This window comes from Tupaia chinensis, unplaced genomic scaffold (genome assembly GCF_000334495.1).
Source record: "Tupaia chinensis unplaced genomic scaffold, TupChi_1.0 Scaffold138407_1, whole genome shotgun sequence".
Taxonomy (NCBI): domain Eukaryota; kingdom Metazoa; phylum Chordata; class Mammalia; order Scandentia; family Tupaiidae; genus Tupaia; species Tupaia belangeri.
The window spans coordinates 4774245-4801096 of record NW_006198305.1 but is presented as its reverse complement, the minus strand read 5'-3'; the positions used below and the strand labels follow the sequence as shown (position 1 = coordinate 4801096).

General features: G+C 40.2%; 1 protein-coding gene across 1 annotated transcript in view; it reads right to left on the bottom strand.

Annotated features, from left to right (window-relative positions):
* The window catches only part of LOC102468552 (protein LYRIC), a gene marked incomplete at its 3' end in the record, with an annotated part of 71693 nt that overhangs the window by 30272 nt on the left and 14569 nt on the right, over positions 1–26852 (bottom strand). Inside the window, 1 exon segment of the mRNA XM_027765473.1 lies at positions 20174–20275. Coding sequence (XP_027621274.1) covers positions 20174–20275 — 102 coding nt within the window.

The following is a 26852-nucleotide window of genomic DNA, read 5'->3' as shown; positions in this document are numbered from 1 at the left end:
TTTTTGGCTATAGGGTGCGTGCGCTCGCCAGACAGACAGAGACAGAGAGATAGAAAGCAAGAAATCACCCCCCAGGGGGGATGGTCACGCCGCAATCCCTTCTCCTCCATTCTCCTCTCGAGATCTTGGGCACGCACGCATACACGCCCGGCGTGAGTTTAAGCCACCGGATCCGGGATGTGAACCACGGTCGACTATGTGGGAGTCCAGCGACATGGCCATTATGCTAACTGCTGGTCACTCAGAAACCCTTCTTGATAATTAAAAATTTTGGGAGACCAGCAGGTGGCATGGTGGTTAAGGTGCTGGACACTCCCACATGGCCAACCACAGTTCGAGTCCTGGACCTGGTGGCTTGCTTTCTCACTTTCCTCTCTCTCTCTCTCTCTGTGTCTCTCTCTGGTCAAATTAAAATGAAGTAATGAATGAATGAATGAAAAAGAAATCTGTTTAAAAAAAATTGGGGACCAATTTATCCAATCTGATTAAATAATTCTAACCTCAAGATGGTGTGGCTGGTGGAATTCTTACTAGAACAGTAGTCACCACCCTCATTTTCAGCTGTCATACTTGTATGATTCTTATCTGCCATCTGTAGCATTGTTGTGGTCTATTTACTAAAGGTTTATTCACATGAGGTAATGCAGTCAGTTATCCTACTGAACTGAGCACACATAAATTGGCATCTGCCACAGAATGTTATAAACCCATGTACAGTAAGGATACCACTGCCAACCTGTTCAATAGTAGTTTCCCATTCTTAGGATACCTCCTATGTTGTGTCTTGCGGTCCTCTAAAATCCAAAGTGAGGCAGCTAATGACTAGACACGTATTATATCTTAGTAAAATTTAATCACTTTTTTTTGGATAAAAGTGAAGTACAAATAGGTATTCATTTATTTTATTTTATTTTATTTATTTAAAGGTTTTTTTTTTCCTTTGGAGAGGTTTTTGCTATAAGGTGTGTGCGGTCACCAGAAAGACAGAGACAGAGAGACAGAAAGCGAGAAATTACCACCCAGGGGGATGGCCACTCCACAATCCCTTCTCCTCCACTCTCCTTTTGGGATCTTGGGGACACATGTACATACACTCGGTGTGAGTTTAAGCCACCTGGTCCACAACTCGAACCACAGTCAACTTACATGGGAGTCCAGCGACATAGCCATTACACCATCTGCTGGTCCCTGTTCATTTATTTTAATTTGATGAGAGAGAGAGAGAAAATGAGAAAGCAAGCAACCAGATCCAGGACTTGAACTGTGGTCGGCCATATGGGAGTGTCCAGCGCCTTAATCATCACGCCACCTGCTGGTCTCCGAGACCAGGGTCTTAAAATGCATGACAAAAAAGTTAGTTCTAGAACTAGAGATAATTTGTTCAAGGTCACAGATTATGAGGTGGTTACTAAAGAAAACACAAAAATGATTTCTATAATTGTGTTCTTCTTTCACCTTTTTTTTTGGGGGGGGAGAGAATTTTGCTATAGGGCGTGTGCGCTCGCCAGACAGACAGAGAGAGACAGAGAGACAGTAAGCGAGAAATCACCCCCCAGAGGGGATGGCCATGCCACAATCCCTTCTCCTCCATTCTCCTCTCGGGATCTTGGGCACGCACACACAAGCGCCCGGCGTGAGTTTAAGTCACCGGGTCCGGGACTTGAACCGCGGTCGACTACATGGGAGTCTAGCAACATAGCCATTACGTTAACTGCTGATCCCTCACTTTTTAATTCTTAAGATGAACGGCTTTATTTCTCTTATCAGAATGGCAAAAGGTACAAGTTGGCAACAAAAGTAGATATACTCAAATTACTAAGTACCATCTTTGCAAATTTTGCTACTTTAAAGAATTGCAAATATAAGGATGGCAAAGCAGTGCTTGATTCATGCCAAAAAGACAATCAACTTAGTACAATCTAATATCTGTATAGTATCAGAACTATCATAAGGGGGATACTGTAAAAGTGATAAATTTTTTTTTTTTAATTTTAATTTTTGTTTTTTGGCCAGAAGTAGCCTGTGCTTGTCACAGATAGATAGAAATAGAGAGGGAGAGGGAGAGGAAGAGTGTTTATGTGTGTGGGGGGGAAGCAATAAAGTATCCCTCCACAGGTGCAAGGTTATACTGCAATCCTTTCTTTTCCATTTCTCCTTCCTTTTGGAATTTTGGGCACTCATATCTGGGATGTTTTATAAGCTACCAGGTTCAGAATTCAAACCACATGGTCAGTCATGTGGGATCCAGCCACCTTAATTACCAAACCAGAGGCTAGCTAGTGATACTACTTTTACTTTGCAATTAACTATTTGTACATGGTATGTAGCCAGGTTCTGAAAGAAATTTTTATTTGATGACTAGTTTTTAAAAATATGATAACTGGGGCCAGCAGATGGTGTGGTGGTTGGGGCACCACACGGCTGACACTGGTTTGAGTCCCGGACCTGGAGGTTTGCTTTCTCACTTTCTCTATCTCTGGTGATTGCACGTGCCCTATAGCAAGTTAAAAAAAAAAAAAAAATTTCTTTATAAAATGTGATAAACTGACATCTTTAATATTCATGGCCCCATAAACATCTAAAGATTTTGCTGGTATTACAAGGAACTAGTGAAGAAAATAGAGCATGAAAAAGATGAATGCTGAGTATCTTCTATATGTTGAAAATAATTATTATGGGGCCAGCAGGTAGTATAGTGGTTGCATCGCTGGACTCCCACATCACCGACTGCAGTTCAAGTCCTGGATCTGGTTGCTTGAAAATCACACTGGGCATGTATGCATGCATGCTCAAGATCCTGAAAGGAGAAAGGAGGACATGGGATTCTGGTGTGGCCGTAACCCTTGGGGGATGATTTCTCATTTTCCCTCTCACTGTCTCTGTCTCTCTCTCTACAGGGAACATACTTGCCCTAAGGCAAAAACCTCTTTAAAAAAATTATTATGGGGTCCAACAGTTGGCGGTTAAGGTGTTAGACTCTCACATGGCTGACTGTGGTTCAGGTCCTGACTCCAGTGGCTTGCTTTCTCACGTTCTCTCACTCTATGTCTCCCTCTGGTGAGCAGACATGCCCTAGAGCGAACTAATTAATAATAATAAATACAATTAAATAAATGATTCATAAAATAATTATTATGATGTTTTAGTCTGCATACTACGAACTTGTGTGTAAAAATTTTCACTAACTTTATGCCAAAATGATGCTATTTTCAGAGATTTCTTTTTCTTTTTTTTTTTTTTAATTTCTTTTTTTTTGCCATAGGGTGGGTGCCACCACGTCCCAGAGATTTCTGTTTTTACTTCCACTGGGTGAATATTCCTCAATTTTGGAACAGTAATAATTTTTCTTAAGAGTACTTGACAGGGCCAGCCAGTGGCAAGGTGGTTAAGGTAGCTGGATCCCACATGGCTGACTTCACAGTTTAAGTCCTGGATCCAGTGACCCGAAAAGCATGCTGGGTGTATGTGTGTGCATGCCCAAAATTGCGAGAGAAGAATGGAGAAAGGATTGCAGTGTGGTCATTCTCAATGAGGAGTGATTTCTCACTTTCCCTCTCTCAGTAAGCACATGTGCCCTATAGCAAATGCCAGGGGAATAAAAAGTATTTGACAAAACTAAAATTGTTAGTGGAATTTATTTAGAAAACTTCTAGCAACTGCAATTAGAAGACTGGAAACCACTGCTTTAGAGTCTGTTTTATCTACTTTCTGTCCTTACACTGTTCTACATTTTGGCACTGTTTATTTTTCTCGTTTATTTCAAACAAATACATGGTTTGGGCATGGTTAAAAAGGTAAGTAGGGCTAGCTCAAGGGGCATACTGGTTATATTACTTTCTCTACACCAGCAGTTTACAAACTTACTGACTGTGACACATGCTAGGATAAGACTGTGAAAATATGTAGTTTTAGTAGAAAGTCTGCAATAGGTTCCCCCCCTTTTTGGAAGCATGTAATTTAACTAGAGTCAAGATTTTTTAAAAAAGAATTACTTATTTAATTCAATTTGTTATTGTTACTATGTTTTAATTTGACCAGAGAGAGACAGAGAGAGGGAGGGAAAGGGAAAGTGAAAAAGCAAACTGCTAGGTTCGGGACTCAAACTGCATTTGGCCATGTGCGAGTTCAGCGCCCCAAACACCATGCCATCTGCTGACCCACTAGAGTCAAGTGAGGGCTGACAGGTGGCATGGTGGTTAAGGGCACTGGATTCCCACATGGCTGACCGCAGTTTGAGTCTTTGACTTGGTAACTTGCTTTCTCACTTTCCCTTTCTCTCTCTGGTCAAATTAAGAATAATAATAATGATAACGAATGGAATTAAATAAATTAAAAAATTTTTAAAAACATTATTCTAGGGAACCAGCAGTTAGCGTAATGGCTATGTTGCTGGACTCCCACGTAGTCGACCGCAGTTCGCGTCCCGGACCCAGTGGCTTAAAACTCACGCTGGGCGCATGTGCGTGCGTGCCCAAGATCCACAGAGGAGAATGGAGGAGAAGGGATTGTGGCGTGACCATCCCCCCTGGGGGGTGATTTCTCGCTTTCGGTCTCTATGTCTCTCTCTGTCTGTCTGGCGAGCACATGCACCCTATAGCGAAAACCTCTCCAAAAAAAAAAAAAAACCTTTTGATTACCTTACTTCTGCCTCCAGAGAGGCCTGTACTACAGGTGGGCACTATCCGACCAGCTGGAACTCTCGTTTTACAACCATGATGTTTCCTAATGCCTGGAACAGTATATTGCATTTAGGGATATTCAATTAACATTTAATCAATGAAGAAGGTTAAAATTGGACTGCATTACACATAGCCCTACCTGTTATTCTGTTCTATTCATATGAAATCTCTGAGCTATTGTTAATTATTTGTATACTCAATCCAAAATCCAAGCATTAAATTATTTAATTATGTCTGTTGTGGGCTCATCAGGAATGGTACACCACACAAGTAGAATGGCTATCAATTTGCAATCTAAAAATGTTTACAAGAAACTTTTCTTTTTTTTGGAGAGGTTTTTTTGGCTGTAGGGCGTGCTAGATTGCCAGAAAGACAGAGACAAAAAGTGAGAAATCACCTCCCGGGGGGATGGCTACGCTGTAATCCTTTCCCCTCCTTTCTCCTCTTGGGATCTTGGGCACACATACACACACGCCAGGTGTGAGTTTAAACCACTGGGTCAGGAACTCGAACCGACCGCGGTCGACTACATGGGAGTCAAGCAACATAGCCATTACACCAACTAACTGCTGGTCCCCAAGAAACCTTTCTTAAGAATACCTTGCCTCAGGTGGCATGGTGGTTAAGGGTGCTGGACTCCCACAAGGCCAACCACGGTTCAAGTCCCAGATCTGGCGGCTTGCTTTCTCACTTTCTCTCTGTCTCTCACACTGTCCCTGTCTAGTCAAATTAAAATAAATAAAATAATTATTTTTAAAAAAGAACTTCTTTGATATAGCGCTGAATTATTTCCCAGATATAATTCTCACATTTCCAATAAATTAATTCCACTTTGAAATACCATTCTCATCTCAATCTTAGCATGTTTACACCCAAATTAATCATTTCCCTGTATTTTAATTCCTTCTTGCCATTTCCTGTTGGTTCAACAATGCAGTGGAAAAACAATGGACTGCGGCCAAGTCCTTCATCTCATCTCAGTTCCATAATTATTTTGAAGTTTAGACAGAAAAGTCTAGGGGCGAAAGTGAGGTTTCCCTGGAAAATTATTCCCTCTTTGAAAGAAAATGGTTTTACTTCTTTTAAAGAGAACCTTGAAAAGTATTTCCCTGGGTAGGAACCCGTGGTGCAAGGGAGACCAAAAGTCAACCATGACACACAGAATCAGACCACAGCAATGCTCTCTAGCTAATATAAAAAAAAAAAAAAATTTTTTTTCCAGTTTTTGCCATAGGGTATGTGCACTTCCCAGAGAGAGACAGGGAGGACAGTGAGAAATTTCTCCTCTAGGAATTCTGGGAACTCATGCACATGCACTTAGCATGATTTTCAAGCTACCAAGTTAGGGACTTGGACTGTGGTCTGCCGTGTGGGAATTAGTGAATTAACCACCATGCCACCTGCTGGCCCCAGTAATGAAACATTTTAATAAATCCAAAAGCCTAGAATAAGAGTTTAAACCAAGAGTTTCAGGGGAAAAAAAGCCAGAGAGTAAATATTTTAAGCTTTGCAGACCATAAGGCCTCTGCTGTTATAGTGCAAAGCAGCCACAGATGATAAATAAGTTGGCTATGATCCAATATAACTTTATTTATAAAAACAGGCAGAGAGAGCTACAATAGATATGGTCATGCTCTGTCGACCTCTAGTCTCCACAGCATGCATTATGGAAGATAAAACACAAATGTATATGCTGAACACACAGGTATTTCTGTTTTGCTACGAATTACTCTAGCTTATGCTTGATTTAATCTATGCAAGCTAAGAATTATTTAGTTTTGCCCTTGTAGACAGTGATCATTCCTGGAGCAGCAATTCCCAAATTCCTTTGTCACAGGACAGCCTTTTCAGACTACTGAGGATGGGAGACTGCAAGTGGCACTGTGGTTAAGGCACTGGACTCATACATGGTTCTGGTCCCAGTGGCTTGAAGATCACACTGGGTTGGGGCCAGCAGATGACATAGTGGTTACAGCACTGGAATCCCACGTGGTTGCATGCAGTTTGAGTCCCGGACCCAGTGGCTGGGTACATGTATGTGCATGCCCAAAATCCCAGGAGGAGAAAATGGAGAAGGGATTGCACTGTGGCTATCTCCCTTGAGGGGGGTGATTTCTCACTTTCTCTCTCACTCTCTCTCCAGCGAGCACATGCATCCCATGGCAAAACAACAACAAAACCCTAATTAACAAAAAAGAAAAAAGAAAGAGAAAGAAAGAAAGAAAATAAGTAAATCACATTGGTCACATATGTGTGTATGCTCAGGACTGCAGAATGGCCATCACCCCTGGGGTGATTTCTCATCTCCCCCACAACTCTCACCTCTCTGTCAAGGACATGCACCCAATAACAACAAAAAAAAATGTATTGAGGATGTCAATAAACCTTTGTCTATGTGGACATATCTATGAAATAATAAATTTAAATTTAAACTAAGAAATTGTTTAGATTCAATCATAATAAACTAATTACTAATTATAATATATTATATATCTATATGAGTAAATACATTTTCCAAAATAAAAAGAATTTTCATAAGAGTGGGTTATTTTACATTTTGCAATTATCTTTGATATCTGGCATAAAACAGCTGGGGTTACATATCTGGTTTTGCTTTCAATTTATTGTGATACATTGTTTTGATTAAAGCACATCAAGAAAATCTGGCTATATACACAGAGATATGTGACTGGAGAAGTATTCCAATAGATTTTTTTTTCCTCCCAGGTAACTATAGGTATTTTTCTCTTGTCTGCCAGAGGCTAGGGATGAGTGGAAGGGAAGGAAAAATGATGAGTGACTACTAATGGGCACAAGATTTCTTTTTCTTTTTGGGGTCAGAAAAATGTCCTAAAATTAGATTGTGGTGATAGCTGTACAAGTCTGTAAATAAACTAAAATTATACACTTTTAAGCAAGTGAATTTTATGGTGTATCACAAAATAAAGCTGTTTAACAAAAAAGAAAGAAAATCAGTGGCTGAAATTGAAGAGAATGTAAGTGGAAAATGAGACTGGTGCTATAGGCAGGGCTTTTCAGTCACGTTCAAGACTGGAATGTTTTCTAAGAACAGAAAGGTGTGCTGGGTTTTAGATACAGGAAGGAAAACAAATGTCATATCAAAATTTGTCAGTAGTAGTTCCTTGAAGCTGGTGCCACATGGAATCTGAAAATGTACCAATTAACTTTGCTATTCTACATAAAGCCCACTTTATCATGCACTTTGAATGAATCTTTTATCCATAATTTTATACTATGCAAAGCACTGGTCAATTGGAAGTACTGGCTCACTGAGTCATGTAGACCTTCTAAAATATTGAAACATTCTTTTATATATTACATACTTTACAAAAATCACATTTGTTAAAATCACAACTGACGTCATCAGAAATTCTCTAAGTACTTGGGAAGTTGTCAAACTCACATTAGCAGATACAAATTTTCTAAATTTCTTATTTCTACTTGACAAAAACCCATTTTATCATTTGCAACAACTATCAGTTGTTTTCTGTGAAGTGCAGGACAGCCCTGTCTGTCTGTCTGTCTTCTCTCTCTCTCTCTCTCTCTCTCTCTCTCCCCTCTCTCTTTCTTCTTTATTGCTAGAGAGCCTGTGCGCTCATCAAATGTCAGGAGGGAAGCACCCCTAGTTGAGGATGGTCACATTGTAACCTTTCCACCATTTCTTCATCCTGTTAGGATTTGGGGCATGCAGGTACACATGTCCAGCATGTTTTTCAAGTTCAAGGACTTGAACCACGATGGTCATGTGGGATGCAGCTTCCCTTGTACAACATCTAACTGCTGTGCTATGGAGCAGACTCTTATCTCTCTTTTTTGGGGGAGGGGGGAGAGGTTTTTGCTATAGGGCACGTGTACTCGCCAGAAAGACAGAGAGAGACAGAGAGACAGAAAGCGAGAAATCCCCCCCCAGGAGGGATGGCCACACCACACTCCCTTCTCCTCCGTTCTCCTCTCGGGATCTTGGGCACGCACGCGCACGGCGTGAGTTTAAGCCACCAGGTCCAGGGCTCGAACTGTGGTCAACTACATGGAAGTCCAGCGACATAGCCATTATGGTAACTGCTGGTCCCCTGACCCTTGTCTTGTTTATTTTTGAGAAAATATCTACAACTATCCAAGTCTGAACAACCATGTCTTGTCTATCAGTTGTTCTTTCCAGTAAAAAATGGAGCAACAGGGGCCAGTAGGTGTTGTAGTGATTAAAGTGCTGGAATCCCACATGGCTGACTACGGTTAGAGTCGGGATACAGCAGCTTGAATCACGCCGGGTGCGTGTGTGTGTGCCCAAAAATTCCAAGAGAAGACAGAGGAGAGGGTAGCATGGCTACCCGCCCCCAGGTGGAGGGTTACTTGCTTTCTCTGTTTCTGTCTCGCCAACAAGTACACATGACCCATAGCAAAAATTACTTTAAAACAAAATGGAGTAATGGGGAATAAATAGCTAGTGTATCTTAGCACTCATTGCCTAAGTGTTTTTCCTTAAGACAAATATCGTTCTTTAGTATGCAGCATTTTATCACACAGAATAATTAAGAAGCATGTATTCGAGGATCAGGATTTAATAAATTAGTAATAAATCCCTCTTTTTGGACAAGTGGGCATATGCACTTGCCATAGACAAAGAGGAAGAAGAGAAAGCACTCCACACGAGGAATGGTCACACTGTGATCCCTTCTCCTCCATTTCTCCACCCTGTTGGGATGTTGGACATATACATACACCCAGTGTGTTCTCAAACTGATGAGTCTAGGACCCAAACAGCATGGGCAGCCATATGGATCTGGATTCCTTAACCACCTTTAAAAAAAGAAACAAACTGGATAGCATGAAGAATATAAAGACTACAGGCTATTTGTTGCCACTGCCTTGAGTCACACTAAGAAGCCAGCAGTTTTACCCATAACTGCTTTTACACTAGTAGTATAAGCATCAACTCAGTGAAATTATTACAAAAATTTTGTCTTTAGGGTTCTTGGGTCCCCTCCCCAGGGATTCACTGAACATACTTTGAGAACTGCTGCACTATATCACAAAAAATTGAAGAAACATCGGGGTCAGCAGGTGGCATGGTGGTTAAGGGTGCTGGACTCCCACATGGCTGACCACGGTTCAAGTCTTGGATCTGGTGGCTTGCTTACCACTTTCCCCTGGTCCCTCTCTGATCAAATTAAAATAAATAAAGTTAAATAAAATAATGCTTTAAAAAAAAAAAAACAAGAAAAGAAATTGAAGGAACATAATTTATTAGCTATGTGATCCTGGACAATTCATTAAATTCTCTCTCTCTTTTTAGCTTGTTATAGGGTGTGTGAGCTTGCCAGGGAGAAAGACGGAAAGTGAGAAATCAACCCTCGAAAGGGATGGCCACTCTGCAATTCTCCTCTATTCTCCTCCTGGGATTCTGGGTACACTTGCACATGCGCCTGGTGTGATTTTCAAACCATTGTGTCTGCGATTTGAATTGCAGAGTCAGCCATGTGGGATCCAGCTGTTTTAACCTCCATGTCAAATGCTAATAACCCTTCATTAAACTCTTTGTATTGAGGTGTATTAAAAAAAACAAAAAAGTTCCCAGACTTGTTCATCAGGATTAAGAGATGTAAAAATGAGGGCCAGCAGATGGTGTGGTGGTTAAGGCACTGGGCTGCCAAACAGCCGACCACAGTTCAAGTCCTGGATCTTGCAGCTTGCTTTCTCACTTTCTATCTCTCTCTCTGGTGAGTGTATGTGCCCTATAGCAAATTAAATGTGTGTGTGTGTATTAAATAAAATTAAATAATTATTTAAAAAGAGACAAACTTTAAATAATTACTTAATTTTATTTATTATTATTATCTTTTGGACAGAGAGAGAAAGTAAGCCGCCAGGTCTGGGACTCGAATAGCAGTTGACCATGTGGTGTCCAGTGCCTTAACCACCATGCCACTGGCCAGACTATAAAAATGTAAGCCCTAATTCCGACTTACAATGAATGATATCAGAGTTTCAGAGGGTATCACTGATTTCATCTTGAACAGTCTATGGTGACCAAAGTGCACACCTTTTTGCTTCTCTGTTTTTCTTTTTATAAAAATTCTATAGCTATTTATTCTGCTTTTCTTACTAGCAATCTTTATACTTCTACTTTTAAAGCCTACAATCATAAATGCAAATTTATGATTCATTGATCATAAATGTTGATGCCAGCTATACACATCTAACTTTTTAGCATATACCTACCCATACCTGTCTAGAGTTTTCTTTTGAGTATGTTCATTTGTTTCACCAGAATAATGCCTAGTTCATTTGTCTCTCCCTTTCCGAAACTGGTCTCCCCACTTCTACTTACTTAAATATCATCTCCATCCTTAAGAGTCCAATTAAGTTCATTTTTTCTGGCTACCTAAATAGGATAACCTTTCTGTTCTATATACCTGGCACTTAATGCCTAAGGTTACCAGGTATCTTCTTTTTGCTCACTCTGACTAGACTGTAATCTCTCTGAGGGTAAGTACATTTTACATTTTTCTTTACTCTTATCAGCAACTATCAGCATAATGCATTGGGCCTGGCTAAAGATCCCATGTGTATTCTAGCAGACTAGCATCGATGAAGTACGGACCTTAAGAGTGATATAATGAGACAACTAGGGTAGTTTAATCTGCCTTATAGACCTGAGATTGAGAACACCAAAGATCTCTTGTCATATATAGCTCCTAGACCAAGGTTTGTTTGTTTGTTTTCCCCAGAAAGCTTACTAAAGTGACAGGGCAAGGTAATCAATATCAGTTTAGAGTATAATTACTCTTTGGGAAAAAGTTGTACTTCTCAAAGTGCCCAAGACGTGGCTCTCAGAGGAAAACAAACATGATACTAGATTTTTAAAAAAGAATTATTTATTTAACTTTATTTGTTTATTATTGTTCTCAGTTTGGCCAGAGAGAGAGAGTGAGAAAGCAAGTTACCAGGTCCAGAACTCAAACTGTGGTCAGCCATGTGGGGGTCCAGTGATTTAATTACCATGCAACCTACTGGCCCGATACTAGATCTTAATAAATAGATTCTAGTTATAAAAATAACTTTTGTTCTTTTTAAAAAATTTATCAGAAGTCATGAACATTTTCCAGAAAGAAAAAGAGAGGGAGAAAAAAGAGGAAGCATCCTCCAGTGGGCTTGCTCACGCAACTATCCTGGACAATTCATTAAATTCTCTCTCTCTTTTTAGCTTGTTATAGGGTGTGTGAGCTTGCCAGGGAGAAAGACGGAAAGTGAGAAATCAACCCTCGAAAGGGATGGCCACTCTGCAATTCTCCTCTATTCTCCTCCTGGGATTCTGGGTACACTTGCACATGCGCCTGGTGTGATTTTCAAACCATTGTGTCTGCGATTTGAATTGCAGAGTCAGCCATGTGGGATCCAGCTGTTTTAACCTCCATGTCAAATGCTAATAACCCTTCATTAAACTCTTTGTATTGAGGTGTATTAAAAAAAACAAAAAAGTTCCCAGACTTGTTCATCAGGATTAAGAGATGTAAAAATGAGGGCCAGCAGATGGTGTGGTGGTTAAGGCACTGGGCTGCCAAACAGCCGACCACAGTTCAAGTCCTGGATCTTGCAGCTTGCTTTCTCACTTTCTATCTCTCTCTCTGGTGAGTGTATGTGCCCTATAGCAAATTAAATGTGTGTGTGTGTATTAAATAAAATTAAATAATTATTTAAAAAGAGACAAACTTTAAATAATTACTTAATTTTATTTATTATTATTATCTTTTGGACAGAGAGAGAAAGTAAGCCGCCAGGTCTGGGACTCGAATAGCAGTTGACCATGTGGTGTCCAGTGCCTTAACCACCATGCCACTGGCCAGACTATAAAAATGTAAGCCCTAATTCCGACTTACAATGAATGATATCAGAGTTTCAGAGGGTATCACTGATTTCATCTTGAACAGTCTATGGTGACCAAAGTGCACACCTTTTTGCTTCTCTGTTTTTCTTTTTATAAAAATTCTATAGCTATTTATTCTGCTTTTCTTACTAGCAATCTTTATACTTCTACTTTTAAAGCCTACAATCATAAATGCAAATTTATGATTCATTGATCATAAATGTTGATGCCAGCTATACACATCTAACTTTTTAGCATATACCTACCCATACCTGTCTAGAGTTTTCTTTTGAGTATGTTCATTTGTTTCACCAGAATAATGCCTAGTTCATTTGTCTCTCCCTTTCCGAAACTGGTCTCCCCACTTCTACTTACTTAAATATCATCTCCATCCTTAAGAGTCCAATTAAGTTCATTTTTTCTGGCTACCTAAATAGGATAACCTTTCTGTTCTATATACCTGGCACTTAATGCCTAAGGTTACCAGGTATCTTCTTTTTGCTCACTCTGACTAGACTGTAATCTCTCTGAGGGTAAGTACATTTTACATTTTTCTTTACTCTTATCAGCAACTATCAGCATAATGCATTGGGCCTGGCTAAAGATCCCATGTGTATTCTAGCAGACTAGCATCGATGAAGTACGGACCTTAAGAGTGATATAATGAGACAACTAGGGTAGTTTAATCTGCCTTATAGACCTGAGATTGAGAACACCAAAGATCTCTTGTCATATATAGCTCCTAGACCAAGGTTTGTTTGTTTGTTTTCCCCAGAAAGCTTACTAAAGTGACAGGGCAAGGTAATCAATATCAGTTTAGAGTATAATTACTCTTTGGGAAAAAGTTGTACTTCTCAAAGTGCCCAAGACGTGGCTCTCAGAGGAAAACAAACATGATACTAGATTTTTAAAAAAGAATTATTTATTTAACTTTATTTGTTTATTATTGTTCTCAGTTTGGCCAGAGAGAGAGAGTGAGAAAGCAAGTTACCAGGTCCAGAACTCAAACTGTGGTCAGCCATGTGGGGGTCCAGTGATTTAATTACCATGCAACCTACTGGCCCGATACTAGATCTTAATAAATAGATTCTAGTTATAAAAATAACTTTTGTTCTTTTTAAAAAATTTATCAGAAGTCATGAACATTTTCCAGAAAGAAAAAGAGAGGGAGAAAAAAGAGGAAGCATCCTCCAGTGGGCTTGCTCACGCAACTATCCTCTTTTTTTTTTTTTCCCCATTTTCCCATTCAGTTACTCATTTTTCAAGCCATCAGGGCAGATTCAAACCACAGTAGGCCATGAAGAACCAGCTCCCTATGCACAGTGCTTAATATGTACTATGAGGCTGACACAAAAGATGTTTCTTTTCTTTATTTTTAGAGAGGTTTTTGCTATAGGGCACGTGCGCCTGCCAGACAGACAGAGAGAAACAGAGAGATAGAAAGCGAGAAATCACCTCCCAGGGGGGATGGCTACATCACAATCACTTCTCCTCCATTCTCCTCTCGGGACCTTGGGCACGCACGCACAGGCGCCCGGCGTGAGTTTAAGTCACCAGGTCTGGGACACGAACTGCGGTCGACTATGTGGGAGTCCAGTGACATAGCCATTACACTAACTGCTGGTCCCAAGATATGTTTCTTTATAAAGATAATAAGTCTAAAAAATACCACTTATTTTAAAACAAAAAATACAGATAGCGCAAAAAATAGAAAATTAATTAAAATGAGAGCTACTTGGACTGAAGCATGTTAAAAAGCATACATTTAAGATGCAAAGGTGAGCTGTAGGTGGCATGGAGGTTAAGGCAGTTGGACCCACATGGTCAACTTTGAGGTTTCAGGTCTTAGACACAGCAGCTTAAAAAAATCATGTCAGGCACATGTGTGTACATGCCCAAAATCCTAAGAGGAGACTGAATGAGAGAGGACTAAGGCATGGCCAGCACCCCCCTAGGGGGTGGTAATTTCTCACCTTCCCTCCCCCTTTCTCTGTTTCTGTCTCTGTCTCTCTCCAGCAAGTGCACATGCCCTATAGCAAAAACTAAAAAAGAAAAAGAAAAACTAGAAAGACAAAAATTATTACCAGTTAAGAGTTGAGAAGGGATTGCAGCGTGGCCATCCCCTCTGAAGGATGATTTCTCACTTTTCCTCTCCAGCTCTTTCTCTCTGGCAAGTGCATGCACCATTTTTTTTTTTTTAAAAAGCTCTAGCTGCCATCTTGTATTTCTGTGTGTGTGTGTGTGTGTGTGTGTGTGTGTGCGCCTAACCTCAACTGATCTGCCTCAAACCTCCTGAGTGTCAACTTTAGTCTCCCTGTGTAGCCCCTTTTCTGCTTTAACAAGATGAAAGAAACTGTCATGAACCACGAAAAACTCGTCAAACTGCAGGCCCAAGTGTACACTGGTGGGAAAGGAACTGCTCGCAGAAAGAAGGTAGTGATTCACATTGGGTTATTGGTAAAGTCATGACACATTTTTGCATAGAAAAACACATGATGACTTCCCCAACCGCCTAACAGAACAGCTACAACAGATGATTGAAAACTTCAGTTCTCCTTAAAGAAGGTAAGGGTAATTAGTATCTCTGGTATTAAAGAGGTAAATATATTTGCAAACCAGGGAACAATTAGCCACTTTAACAACCCTAAAGTTCAGGCATCTCTGGTGGTGAGTATTTTCACCATTAGAGGCCATACTGAGACAAAGCAGTTGACAGATACTGCTATCTGCCCCAGCTTGGGGTGGATAATCTGACTAGTCTAAGGAGACTGGCTGAAGCTGTGCCCAAACAATCTGTGGATGAAAAACCACTATTTGTTACTGGAGAGGAAGATGATATAATGAAGCACCAAATCTTGTGAAGAATTTTGATGAGGCTTCCAAGAATGAGGCAAACTGAACTGAGTCAACTTCTGAAAAGGATAAAACTTGATGAAGTTACTGGGAACTGCAACTTTATATTATGGCTTCTTTAAAAAAATTTTTTTAATGGATCTGATAAAATCTAGCTCTTTAATATTTTTAAGCCCAAGCCTCTTGAACACTGCAGCTCTTTTCAGTTTCTGCTTATATATAGTTTATTCTTTGCAGCTAATAAAGGGGAAGAAGTCTGAGAATAAAGTTTGAAACAAAGGTTAATAATGTTCTTTGCCTAGTTTAAAAAAAAGAAAAAGGAATAAAAAAAAGCTTCAGCATTTACTGTTATTTAAAAAATCAAATTAATTGGGCACAAACTAAAGTTAGAAATTTTGTATTAAAAAACCAACAGCAGTTGAAAGGCAGTTGTGTCAAGTGATAAAAAAAGATCATAGATGGGACCAGCAGTTAGCATAATGGCTACATCACTGGACTCCCATGTAGTCGACTGTGGTTCGAGTCCCAGACCCCGTGGCTTAAACTCACGCCGGGTGTGTGTACGTGCGTGCCCAAGATCCTGAGAGGAGAATGGAGGATAAGGGATTGTGGTGTGGCCATCCCCTCTAAGGAGTGATTTCTTTCTTTCTGTCTCTCTGGTGAGCGCATGCGCCCTATAGCAAAAAGAACTCTCAAAAAAAAAAAAAATCATAGATTAGAATCAGACTAGAACTGCTACTAGTGCAGCAGTTGTGTCAGTTATGTTGTTGGACTCTGAACATGGCTGACCGTGGTTTGAGTCCCAGACCTGGTGCCTTGAAATTCACACTGGGTACCCAAAACCCCAAGGGGAGACTGGAGAAGGGACTGTGGCATGGCCATCTCCCCTGGGGAGTGATTTCTTGCTTTCTGTCTGTCTCACTTTGTCTCTCCAGTGAGTGCGCATGTACTACAGCAAAAATCTCTCTTTAAAAAAAGATCATGGATTTTGGGTGTCAACATAAGCTAGGGTCTAATACTGGTTCAAAAACTGTGTGAAATTAATAAAATCACATAATCCCTCCAGTCTTTAGAGCCCTTATCCATAAAATGGGGATATATTAATAGCTGCCTGGAAGAGTTTTTGAGAGAATTAGAAACAATATAGGCAGAGCCAGCCCTTTAGCACAGTGACTAAACACTATGTGGAGAGAACTGGATTCCATGTGGTCAAATGCAGTTTGAATCCTGGTCCAGTGGTTTGAAAAACAGGTCAGCATGTGTGTGCCTCTGCCCAGGATCCTGACAGGAAAGAAGAATGGAGAAAAGGGGATTGTGGTGTGATGACGGGGCCCTGCTAGGCCACTAGGGTGGCACTTTCCTTCCCTTCCTCCTCCTCTTTGGCACACGCAGTACCTTCTGGAATTAAATAAACAATAATATAGGGCAGTAAAAAGTACAGACTTTGAAGTCAGATGGTTCTGGGTTTGAACTGAGGTAAGTTAGGTCTTAGAGTTCTCATTTGTTGTATAGGTACAATACTACCTCCTCGGAATTACAATACTACCTTCTAATGTCTATAAATTACTATTATTTTTTTCAAAATAAATTGTAAAGAATTATATGTTTTACTTTATTATTATTATTATTTTAAATTTGACCAGAGAGAGACCGAGAGGGAAAGTGAGAAAGCAAGCTGCCAGGTCCAGAACTCAAACCGTTGTCAGTTATGTGGGAGTCCAACGCTGTAACCATCATGCCACCTGTGGGCCCCTCAAAATAAGTTTTAAAAAATTCGCTATAGGGAAAAAAAAATTTGTTACAGGTTATGTATGCTTGCTGAAGAGACAGAGACACACAGAGAGAGAGAGAGAGAGAGAGAGAGAGAAAGTGAGAAAGTATCCCTAAGGGAGACAACCACACCACAATTCTCATTTTTTAAAAAATAGATTTACTTCATTTTACTTATTATTATTATTTCTCTTTTTAAAAGTTTGCTATAGGGCACACACACTCGAGAGAGAGAGAAAGAGAGAGAGAGAGCGAGCAAACTAGGAAAGCAAGCTGCCAAGTCTAGGAAATGAACCATGTCGGCCATGTTCAATGGGAGTCTAGTGCATTTACCACCACGCCATCTGCTGGCCCCACAATCCCTTCTCCTTTATTCTCTTGGGATTTGGGGCATCCATGCACATGTGCCCAGTGTGTTCTTCAAGCTGATGGGCCCAGGATTCAAACTGTACAGTTTACTACATGGGAACCACTGCCTTAACCACCACGCCACATGCTAGCCTGCCTATAAATTATTTTTAATAATGTTTACAAGGTCTTAAAAGTATAACTAGTAAGTGCTCAACAAGTTGTTCCTACTAGATATAATACCTATAATACCTCACCTTGCATGGTGTCTGCCATATTATACTTAATAAATGTTAACAATTAGGGCTAGCTAACAGATTAATTATTTACCACAACTATCATTCATTTCAAGCCATTCTCTCTGTAGCTGTCTTGGCTTTAGAATTTTCACTGGGTTACAAACAAGAGAACTGATTTAATCATTTCTTCAAAGACATTATGAAAGTGTGAAGAGTAAGAAACTGTAACAACTATTTCATAGAACTGCCTAATAGATAAGGGAGTTGGATCCCACATAACCAACTACACAGTTTAAATCCCAGCCCCAGTGGCCCGTAAAACACTCCAGATGCAAATGTAAACATGCCCCAAACTCCAACAGGATAGAGAAACGGAGCAGGAATTGTGGTGTGGCCATGCTCTCACTGGGAAGTGCTTTCTCCCTTTCTGCCTCTCTCTTTCTCTCTCTCTCTCCTCCCCCACCCTGCTGCCAAGTATACAGGTTGGTTGATAATTTTTTTTAAAAAGTCAACTATTATAATTATTTCCTAGAATGATGATTATAAACTTTAAAGTGTGATTTTTACACCATTACACCCAATCTAAGCATGACTAATCAATCAGAGATTAATGGTACTTTCAACTACAAATTTTTGGGGATAATTAAGGGAGAAGAAGTAAAAGTAGTATAAAATGCTCACAAACAGAAGACCCAGGAACAAGGTATTACTAGGTGGGAGATATGTAAATCTGTATTAGGCCTATCAACTATTCACTTTGTAAATGCATCATCTTTAAATTATATGCTTATTTGTTAACACAAGGCATTTATTATTTACTTTTTTGCCAAGAGCAAAGTCAAACAGATTAATTATTTCCCACAACTATCATTCATTTCAAGCCATTCTCTCTGTAGCTGTCTTGGCTTTAGAATTTTCACTGGGTTACAGACAGAGAACTGATTTAATCATTTCTTCAAAGACATTATGAAAGTGTGAAGAGTAAGAAACTGTAACAACTATTTCATGGAACTGGATGGAGCTGCTTCACCCTAGTTCCTAGAAAACCACTTAGCTAATTGTTTATTTTTTCTTTTTTTTCTGAAAAGGTGTTATGCATGCACAGCATTAAAAAGGGGGGAATGTAATTCAGGATACAGAAAAGAATTCAACTGAAAAGTCTCTCTTACACATAGAAGGAACCACCTTTTACAGTTCCTTGTTTTGGGGCTGGCAAGTGGCATGGTCGTTGAGGTGCTTAGACTCTCATATGGCCAACTGCAGTTTGAGTCTCGGATCTGGCGGCCTGCTTTCTCACTTCCTGTTTCTCTCGTCTATCTCCGGTCAAATTAAAGAAAAACAATAAATAAAATAAAAGAAATTCTTAAAAAAAGTTCCTTAGTATTTTTTGCATGCTTATAAACTAGCTTAAGTCAAATTAATACCAAGGACCGTAACAGACTGTTATATTTGAAAAACTTCATAGCCAAACCAAAACAGACATCCATACCTTTCCATAATGAACCAGACAATGGCAAAGCAGTAATACAACTGGACCCACATGGGAAGGAGCCATGTTCACATCCTGGGTACTGCCTCTACAAGTCGAGTGCACACATATGCACACGATCTGGGCTGGCTGGGGGTGGACTGCAGTGTGAAGGCTCTTTTAGGAGTGCTTACTGCTCTCTCTCTCGGTCTCTTTCTTTTTCTATTTTTTTTTTAATAATAATTTATTTATTTATTCATTCATTTATTTTTTAATTTGACCAGAGTGAGACAGAGGGTGAGAGTGAGTGAGAGATGGAGGAACTGAGAAAGCAAGCCACCAGATTCAGGACTTGAACCCTGGTCGGCCATGTGGGAGTGTCCAGCACCTTAACCATCTCGCCACCTGCTGGTCCCCTTTCAGTCTCTTTCTTATAGGAGAAAAAAATAAACTCTAAGAAAACTTAAAAAAAAAAATAACCTTATGGAACACTTTCTTTGGTTAAATAAAGTTGAACTGTTTCCATCACAATAAAAATCTATTTTAACATTTAAACCACTGGACAATTTTGCTCAGCTTTTTATGCTAGTAGTTAACAAGGTTAACACAATGTTGTTTTTGAGTAAGAGATATGTTATATCTCTGGAACCTTACTCATACAAAAGATGTTCAATTTATGAATAAATTGTTTTGAGAATAATTAGTATTTAATAATGCCACAGCAATGTGTAAAATATTTGATGATACATCCTTCCTTAGAAGAACAGAAAACAATTTATTTAAATATCAACACCCTTCTATGATTCATTTAGATTTTCAGTTTTCCTTAAATGGGGAGTATATATAAACTCTTGTGAAAGAAAAAAGCATTATTTTTATATGTCACGCTATTAAAAACCTTACATGTAATTTCTTATGTTCCCAAGCTTACCTTTTCATTTTTCTTGTCTGTCTCTGGTGGCTGCTTTGCTGTTACACTTCGAGGTGTTCGGACAACTTCATCTTCAGCCACTTCAACAGTTCGCCCATTTGGCTACATAGGCAACAAAAAAAATCTCATTACCAAACTGCTGAGCAGACCCAACCAAAGATGCATACTCAGGAAACTATATATACTAAAATCAGAGTCTACCCAACTCAGATTAAAAAGTTGTGTTTTTTTTTTTTTTTTTGTCCAGGGCTGGACCTATAGTGGGTAAAGGTGGGGGGCGGATCCCACATGGTCCCACGTGGCCAACTGTGGTTTAAGTCCTAGCCCTGGTGGTTTGAAAACCATGCTGGGTGTGTGTGAATGCATGTCCAAACTCCTGATAGTTTGGAGAAATTGAGGAGAAGGAACTGTGGGTAATCATGCCTCATTGGGTGGTACTTTCTATCCCCATCTCTACAACTCTCTGGCAAGTGCATGTGCCCTCTGGTAATTTAAACGAAAGGGGGGGGCAGCAAGTAGTGTAGTGATTAAGGTGCTGGATTCCCATGTGGCCAACCGTGGTTCAAGTCCCGGACCTGGCGTCTTTTTTTTTTTTTGGAGGGTTTTTTGCTATAGGGCGCGTGTGCTCACCAGACAGACAGAGAGAGACATAGGGACAGAAAGCGCGAAATAACACCCCAGCGGGGATGGTCACGCCGTAATCCCTTCTCCTCCATTCTCCTCTCGGGATCTTGGGCACGCACGCACACATGCCCGGCATGAGTTTTAAGCCACCGGGTCCGGGAGGCGAACTGCGGTCGACTACGTGGGAGTCCAGCAACATAGCCATTACGCTAACTGCTGGTTCCCACCGGACCTGGTGTCTTGAAAATCACACTGGGCACATGTGTGTGCATGCCCAATATCCCAGGAGGAGAACGGAAGAGAAGGAGTTGAGGTGTGGCCATTGCCCCCGCAGGGGGGTTACTTATCACTTTCCCTCTCACTGTCTCTCGCTCTCTCTGGCAAACACAAATGCCCTATGGCAAAAACCTTAAAAAATAAACGCCTTGAAAAAAAAAGAAAAAAGATATTTGTCATCATGTAATCTAAGACTTGATGGACTACTGTCCCTAGCAACAATGTTTTATAATATAATGAGCTAATAAAATTCTGTACCAGAAATTATCTTATCCCATCCAGATATAACTCCTTCAAACAAAAATAATAAAATGGAGATATTAAAAGGAGAACCAAGTTGTATTTGCACTTTGACCACCAGTTAGCTGTGTAATCTCAGAACATTTCATTTACTACTTTTTATTTCCCTTTCTTCTCTGCCACGGGGTATGTGTACCACCAGAGAAACAGAGAGGGAGAAAGTACCCACAATGGGGCATGGTAGTACCACAATCCCTTCTCCATTCTCCACCCTGTTGGGATTTGGGGCATCCATAAACATGCGCCCAGTGTTTTTCAAGCCGTTGGGGCTGTAACTCAAACCCTGTGGTTGCTACATCAGATCTAGCTGCCTTAATCACTAAGCTATGGCTGGCCTTCATTTACAATATCTGACTCTTTTTATCTACATTTGTGAAATGATAGATTGATCTATTCAAAAGTCAGCGAACTTCCTGTGAAGGGCTAGATAGAAAATATTTTACAGCTGGCCCTGTAGCCAGAAGAGTCCACATGGCTGACTCTGGTTTGAATCTTGTCTCCCCCACCTTGGAGAATATGCTGAATACATGTATATGTATGCCCAAGATCCTGATGAGATGAAGAAATGGAGAAGGAATTGCAGTATGATTGTGTTCCACTTGGGGGGTGCTTCCTCCCCGCCCCCTCCCTGTGTCTGGCACACACACACAACCTCTGGCAATTTAAACAAACAAAAAAAAAATTTACGGTTTTGGGGCTGTATATACTCTGTTGCCAACTACCTAACTCTCACTGTAGCACAAAAGCAGCACAGATGATACATAAATCAAATGAATATTAGGTAATCGCTAATGTCCTCTCTAACTGTGTAAGTTCATGAATCTATTGTTCTGAGATTTAAAAAAGACTTTACTGGGAACAACAGATGGCGAAATAATTACATCTCTGGACTCCTATGCAGGTGGCCATAGTTTGAGTCCAAGACCTAGCAGCTTAAACTTATGCAGAGTGTGTGTGCATGTGTGCCCAAAATCCCAAGATGAGAAAGGAGAACGGACTGCAGGGTAGCCATCCCTCTGAGAGGTGATTTCTTGCTTTCTGCCTCTCTGGCGAATGCAGGGCCTCTATAGCAAAAAACTCTCTTAAAAAAAAAAAAAAAAAGAAAGAAAGAAAGAAAGAACTTGGGACCAGTGGTTGGCATAATGACTTTGTTGCTGGACTCCCATGTAGTCAACCGTGGTTTGAGTCCCAGCCCTGGTGGCTTAAACTCATGCCGGGCACGTGTGCGTGCGTGCCTGGGATCCCGAGAGGAGAATGGAGGAGGAGGGATTGCAGTGTGGCAATCCCCCTGGGGGGGTGATTTCTCACTTTCTATCTCTCTGTCTTTCTGGCGATCACACATGCCCTATAGCAAAAATCCCTAAAAAAAAAAAAAAGAGAGAGAACTTTATTGACCCACTGCCACAACTTTAATCGGTTACCTTGACTTTCCTAACATTCCTAAAAGAAAATGATATATAGCATTTATAGGTACTCATAAGTATAATCAAGTCTACTCAGTCCCTTCCACTCTTTTTTTTTTTTTCCTAAGTAAACATTGCTGAGCCTCAAAACCAAAAATGTATGTAGATAGAAGAGTTTAAAGAAAAAGGCATGGTATCTATATTCTGATCTTTCTAGATTCCACCACTTTCACTTGTGCATATGCCTCTCAAATTAAATACCATAGTTTGTAAATCAATATACCAGTTTCCATGGCTTTATTTCTAATACTTTCAGAATAGATTCCTACAAGACTGTGCATTATAGTAGAGCTATATGCAAAACCATATGAGGCCCAGTCTCGTAGTTCCGTCAGTAGCAAATTGAACTGCAGTGCTGGAAGCCACCTGGCTGACTGTGTTCAGATCCCTCAGTTTGAACATGCTACGCAGGGTCCACTGACAGGTGACCAATATCCTTACATGTTGGAGGACTGGGGAAAAGGACTACAGCATGATAAGACCTTGCTGAGGTACTTCTTTCTCATGCACATATGCTTGTTATCATGCAAAAAAATAAACTTTAAAAATGAATACTGGTTTTATGACTTCACCTGCATTTGTTAAAAATATTCAAGAACATTCCGTTGAAAAAAGAAGCATTTTTTTCTTTTTTGTTATTTTGTATTTGATTTTTTTCCGATAGGGCTCGCCAAAGAGAGACAGAGAGGGAGGGAAAATGAGAAATTATGTGGTAATCTATCCTCTTCAGTCTCCTTTTAGAATTTTGGGCACATAAGCACATGCACCTGGCGTGAGTTTCAAGCCAGTGGGCCTGTGACTTGAATCATGAAATCAGTCACGTGGGGTCCAGCACCCTAACCTCCACGCTACTTCCTAGCTCAAGAGACCATTTATATTCTAAAACCCAGACTTTCCAAAGATTGGTGGCAGAAAACCAAAACAAATTGCTGTGGTTTAGTTGATTAAATATCTAGTTAATCCAAATTTAAGCTGCTGGGTCTTAAGCAACTTGTTGAAGTTAGATAGCTAATGCCAAAACTAGGTTTCCCCACTCTTGATTCAGTTTCCTTTCTTTTGTGTGACTTTGCCACTAGAGTGTTGTTTCCTCCTTTTTTCATCACCCCCCCCCCCCTCCCCACAGTTTATTTCTTCTATGAGAGAAAGAAAGGCAAATGAACCCTAATTGGGTCCCTATGCTGCGAGCTCATGCCCAGTGTCAGCCGGCCAGAATCACAGGCACATATGTGCACGCACTTGGTATATACAGAAGATATCAAGAAACAAACTGATACCCTTCCACATAGCCTCCTCAGTATCCAAGGGCATCATGTTACCACTGCACCAATGCAGCTGGCCAATGCTGTCTTGTCTAATCTTCCTGTATATTAGCGCATGGAGAAAGTCAGAAACCTCTCAGAAAGCAATGCGGACTTAGGGCAGTTATCTACTTCAGGAACAACCTAAAACTTTGTTAAGGCTAGTCAGGTGGCATGGCACTTGGGGCAGCTGGATCCCACAGGGCAGACTACAAGAGTTCAAGTCCTGGACCTAGAAGCTTGAAGGACATGTCAGGCTCATGTGCATGTGTGCCCAAAATCTCAAGAGGAAAATGGCAGACAAGACACTGTGTTGTGACCATCTCCCATAGAGTCCTTTCTCTCTTTCTTTCTCTCATTCTGTCTCTGGCAAGTGCACATGCCCTAAACAAGCATACAAAACTTTGTTTAATCCTACTTTCCAAAGTCATAATCTTTCTTGTCTATTTTCATATGCTGTTTCTTAGTTCATTAACCTTTTCTGATTTCCTGTGGTTAGCCTTCTCTTTCTTATTTTTAATTGCCAGAGGGTGCTACAATTCTCCAGAGGAAAACAGAGACAGGGAGAAGGCACACTACCAATAGGGTGTGGTCATGTTGAGATCTCTTCTCCTCTATCTCTCCAGCCTATGGGGATTTGGGGGCATGCACACACATGTACCTTGTGTGTTTTTCAAACCAATGGAGTTGGGATTCAAACCAAGGTTAGCCATGTGGGATCCAACTCCTTCAACCACTAGGCTACAAGACCAGTCCCAGTTAGCCTCATCTTTCTATGTAATCCTTACACCAACTGAACGATCTTGCAGCTCCAATTCCACAGTCTCCTATATTGTCAAATGACAGCTCACAAGGCTTACATCTGCAAACTTCATTTAGCTAATCCTTTCAGGAACTTTATACATAATTACTTATATGCCACCTTCATTTTACTCAATGTAAATGATAACACTGATTCATTTAAATTCATTTACTAGATGTTAGAAGATGAGAAATGAATTGTCAAAACTGTCTTAAAAACACTAAAAAAGTATAATGCCTTTTTTCTTTTTCTGGGGGAGGAGAGGTTTTTGCTGTAGGGCGTGTGCGCTAGCCAGACAGACAGAGACAGAAAGTGAGAAATCACCCCCTGGGGGGATGGCCACGCTGCAATCCCTTCCCCATTCTCCTCTCGGGATCTTGGGCACGTACGCACACGTGCCCGGTGAGTTTTAAGCCACTGGGTCTGGGACTCAAACCACAGTTGACTACATGGGAGTCCAGAGACATAGCCATTATGCTATCTGCTGGTCCATTTTTATTTTCTTTCTTTCTTTTTTTTTTTTTTTGAGAGGTTTTTTGCTATAGGGCATGTGTGCTCGCCAGACAGACAGAAAGCTAGAAAAAAAAAATGTTTAATGCCTTTGAAACCCAATGCAAACATGTTGATGTAGACTTTCAAATAAAAGGTATAACAAGCTTTCCTTTCAAACAAATACCAAATTTGATGTCCTCAGTGATCAACTGTGTTCCCAGACTTCAGAACACTCTGTTTCCATTCCTAGGGTCTGAAATAAGCAGAAAGCCAAAGGTGTTCATATGCTTCTACCTGTGCCAATTTTAGTTCCTCCTTTGCAACGTCAACCTATGCAAAAGCTGTAACAGCAGCTGTTTTGATGCAGGTTTCCCAATTTTCCACTAAACTCTTGGGGTTTATATAACTTATATCATTACTAGGATTCCAGAAGTCAATGACAACCTCCACACACACACCCTTCACAAAACAATAAGCCTCCTACTTTTGAGTAGAATTCTTGGGTATCAGAAAAAAAGGATATCCGACAGTGGCTCTTTTATCAAACAGTGGCATCAATCTATCCTTTTATTCTGCCACTAGCTGGTCAAGAAGACCTTGGCCTGCTTGCTTCAGTAACACATATACTAAAACTAGAATGATGGGAGATTAGCATGGCACCCACACAAAGAAAACATGAACGCTTTTGTATTTTATTTGAATGGTTACAACACAACCTAATGATAAATGCTGAGAGGATACACACACACACAACCCCCCCCTCACACACACACCTATCAACTGTCCTGTTTTATACTCATATATTGAAAAACTACATTGTACCCCATAAATATGTACAACTATCACAAATTAATTAGAGTTATTAATGTTTTAAAAAGATGGCAGCAGCCTTGTCCTAGAAAATCATTAGCCATATTTAAATGAGCAATTCCCTATGTGGGAGCATATTACACAGATCTGCTCACATGAAAAGTCACTAACTGCAAATCAACACAAATCCTATGTATTTGTCCTTGTAACTATCAATGACTTTTATATGAGCTTTCTCTGATTATAGAGCTTTAATACATATGGTAAATTCTTACAGATTAGCAATTATATGGGCCTCTAACTATACTCCAGCCTGAAATTCTCTGAAGAACTTCGAGGTGTCCCCTTGGGGCCAATCAAAATTAATTTCATACACAGCACACAATTTGTTTTTTAATTTAAGCCAAACATATCTTCCAAATATGATAAATATCAACCAATAATAGAAAAACAATATAATCACTTAAATAGACAAACTACTTGTAGAAATCTACAAGTCTAGGGTGCTAGTAGGTGGCTTAGTGGTTAAGGCACCGGACACTCCCATATGGCTGACCAAGGTTTGAGTCCTGGACCTGGTAGCTTGCTTTCTCACTTTCTCTCTCCCTCTGTCT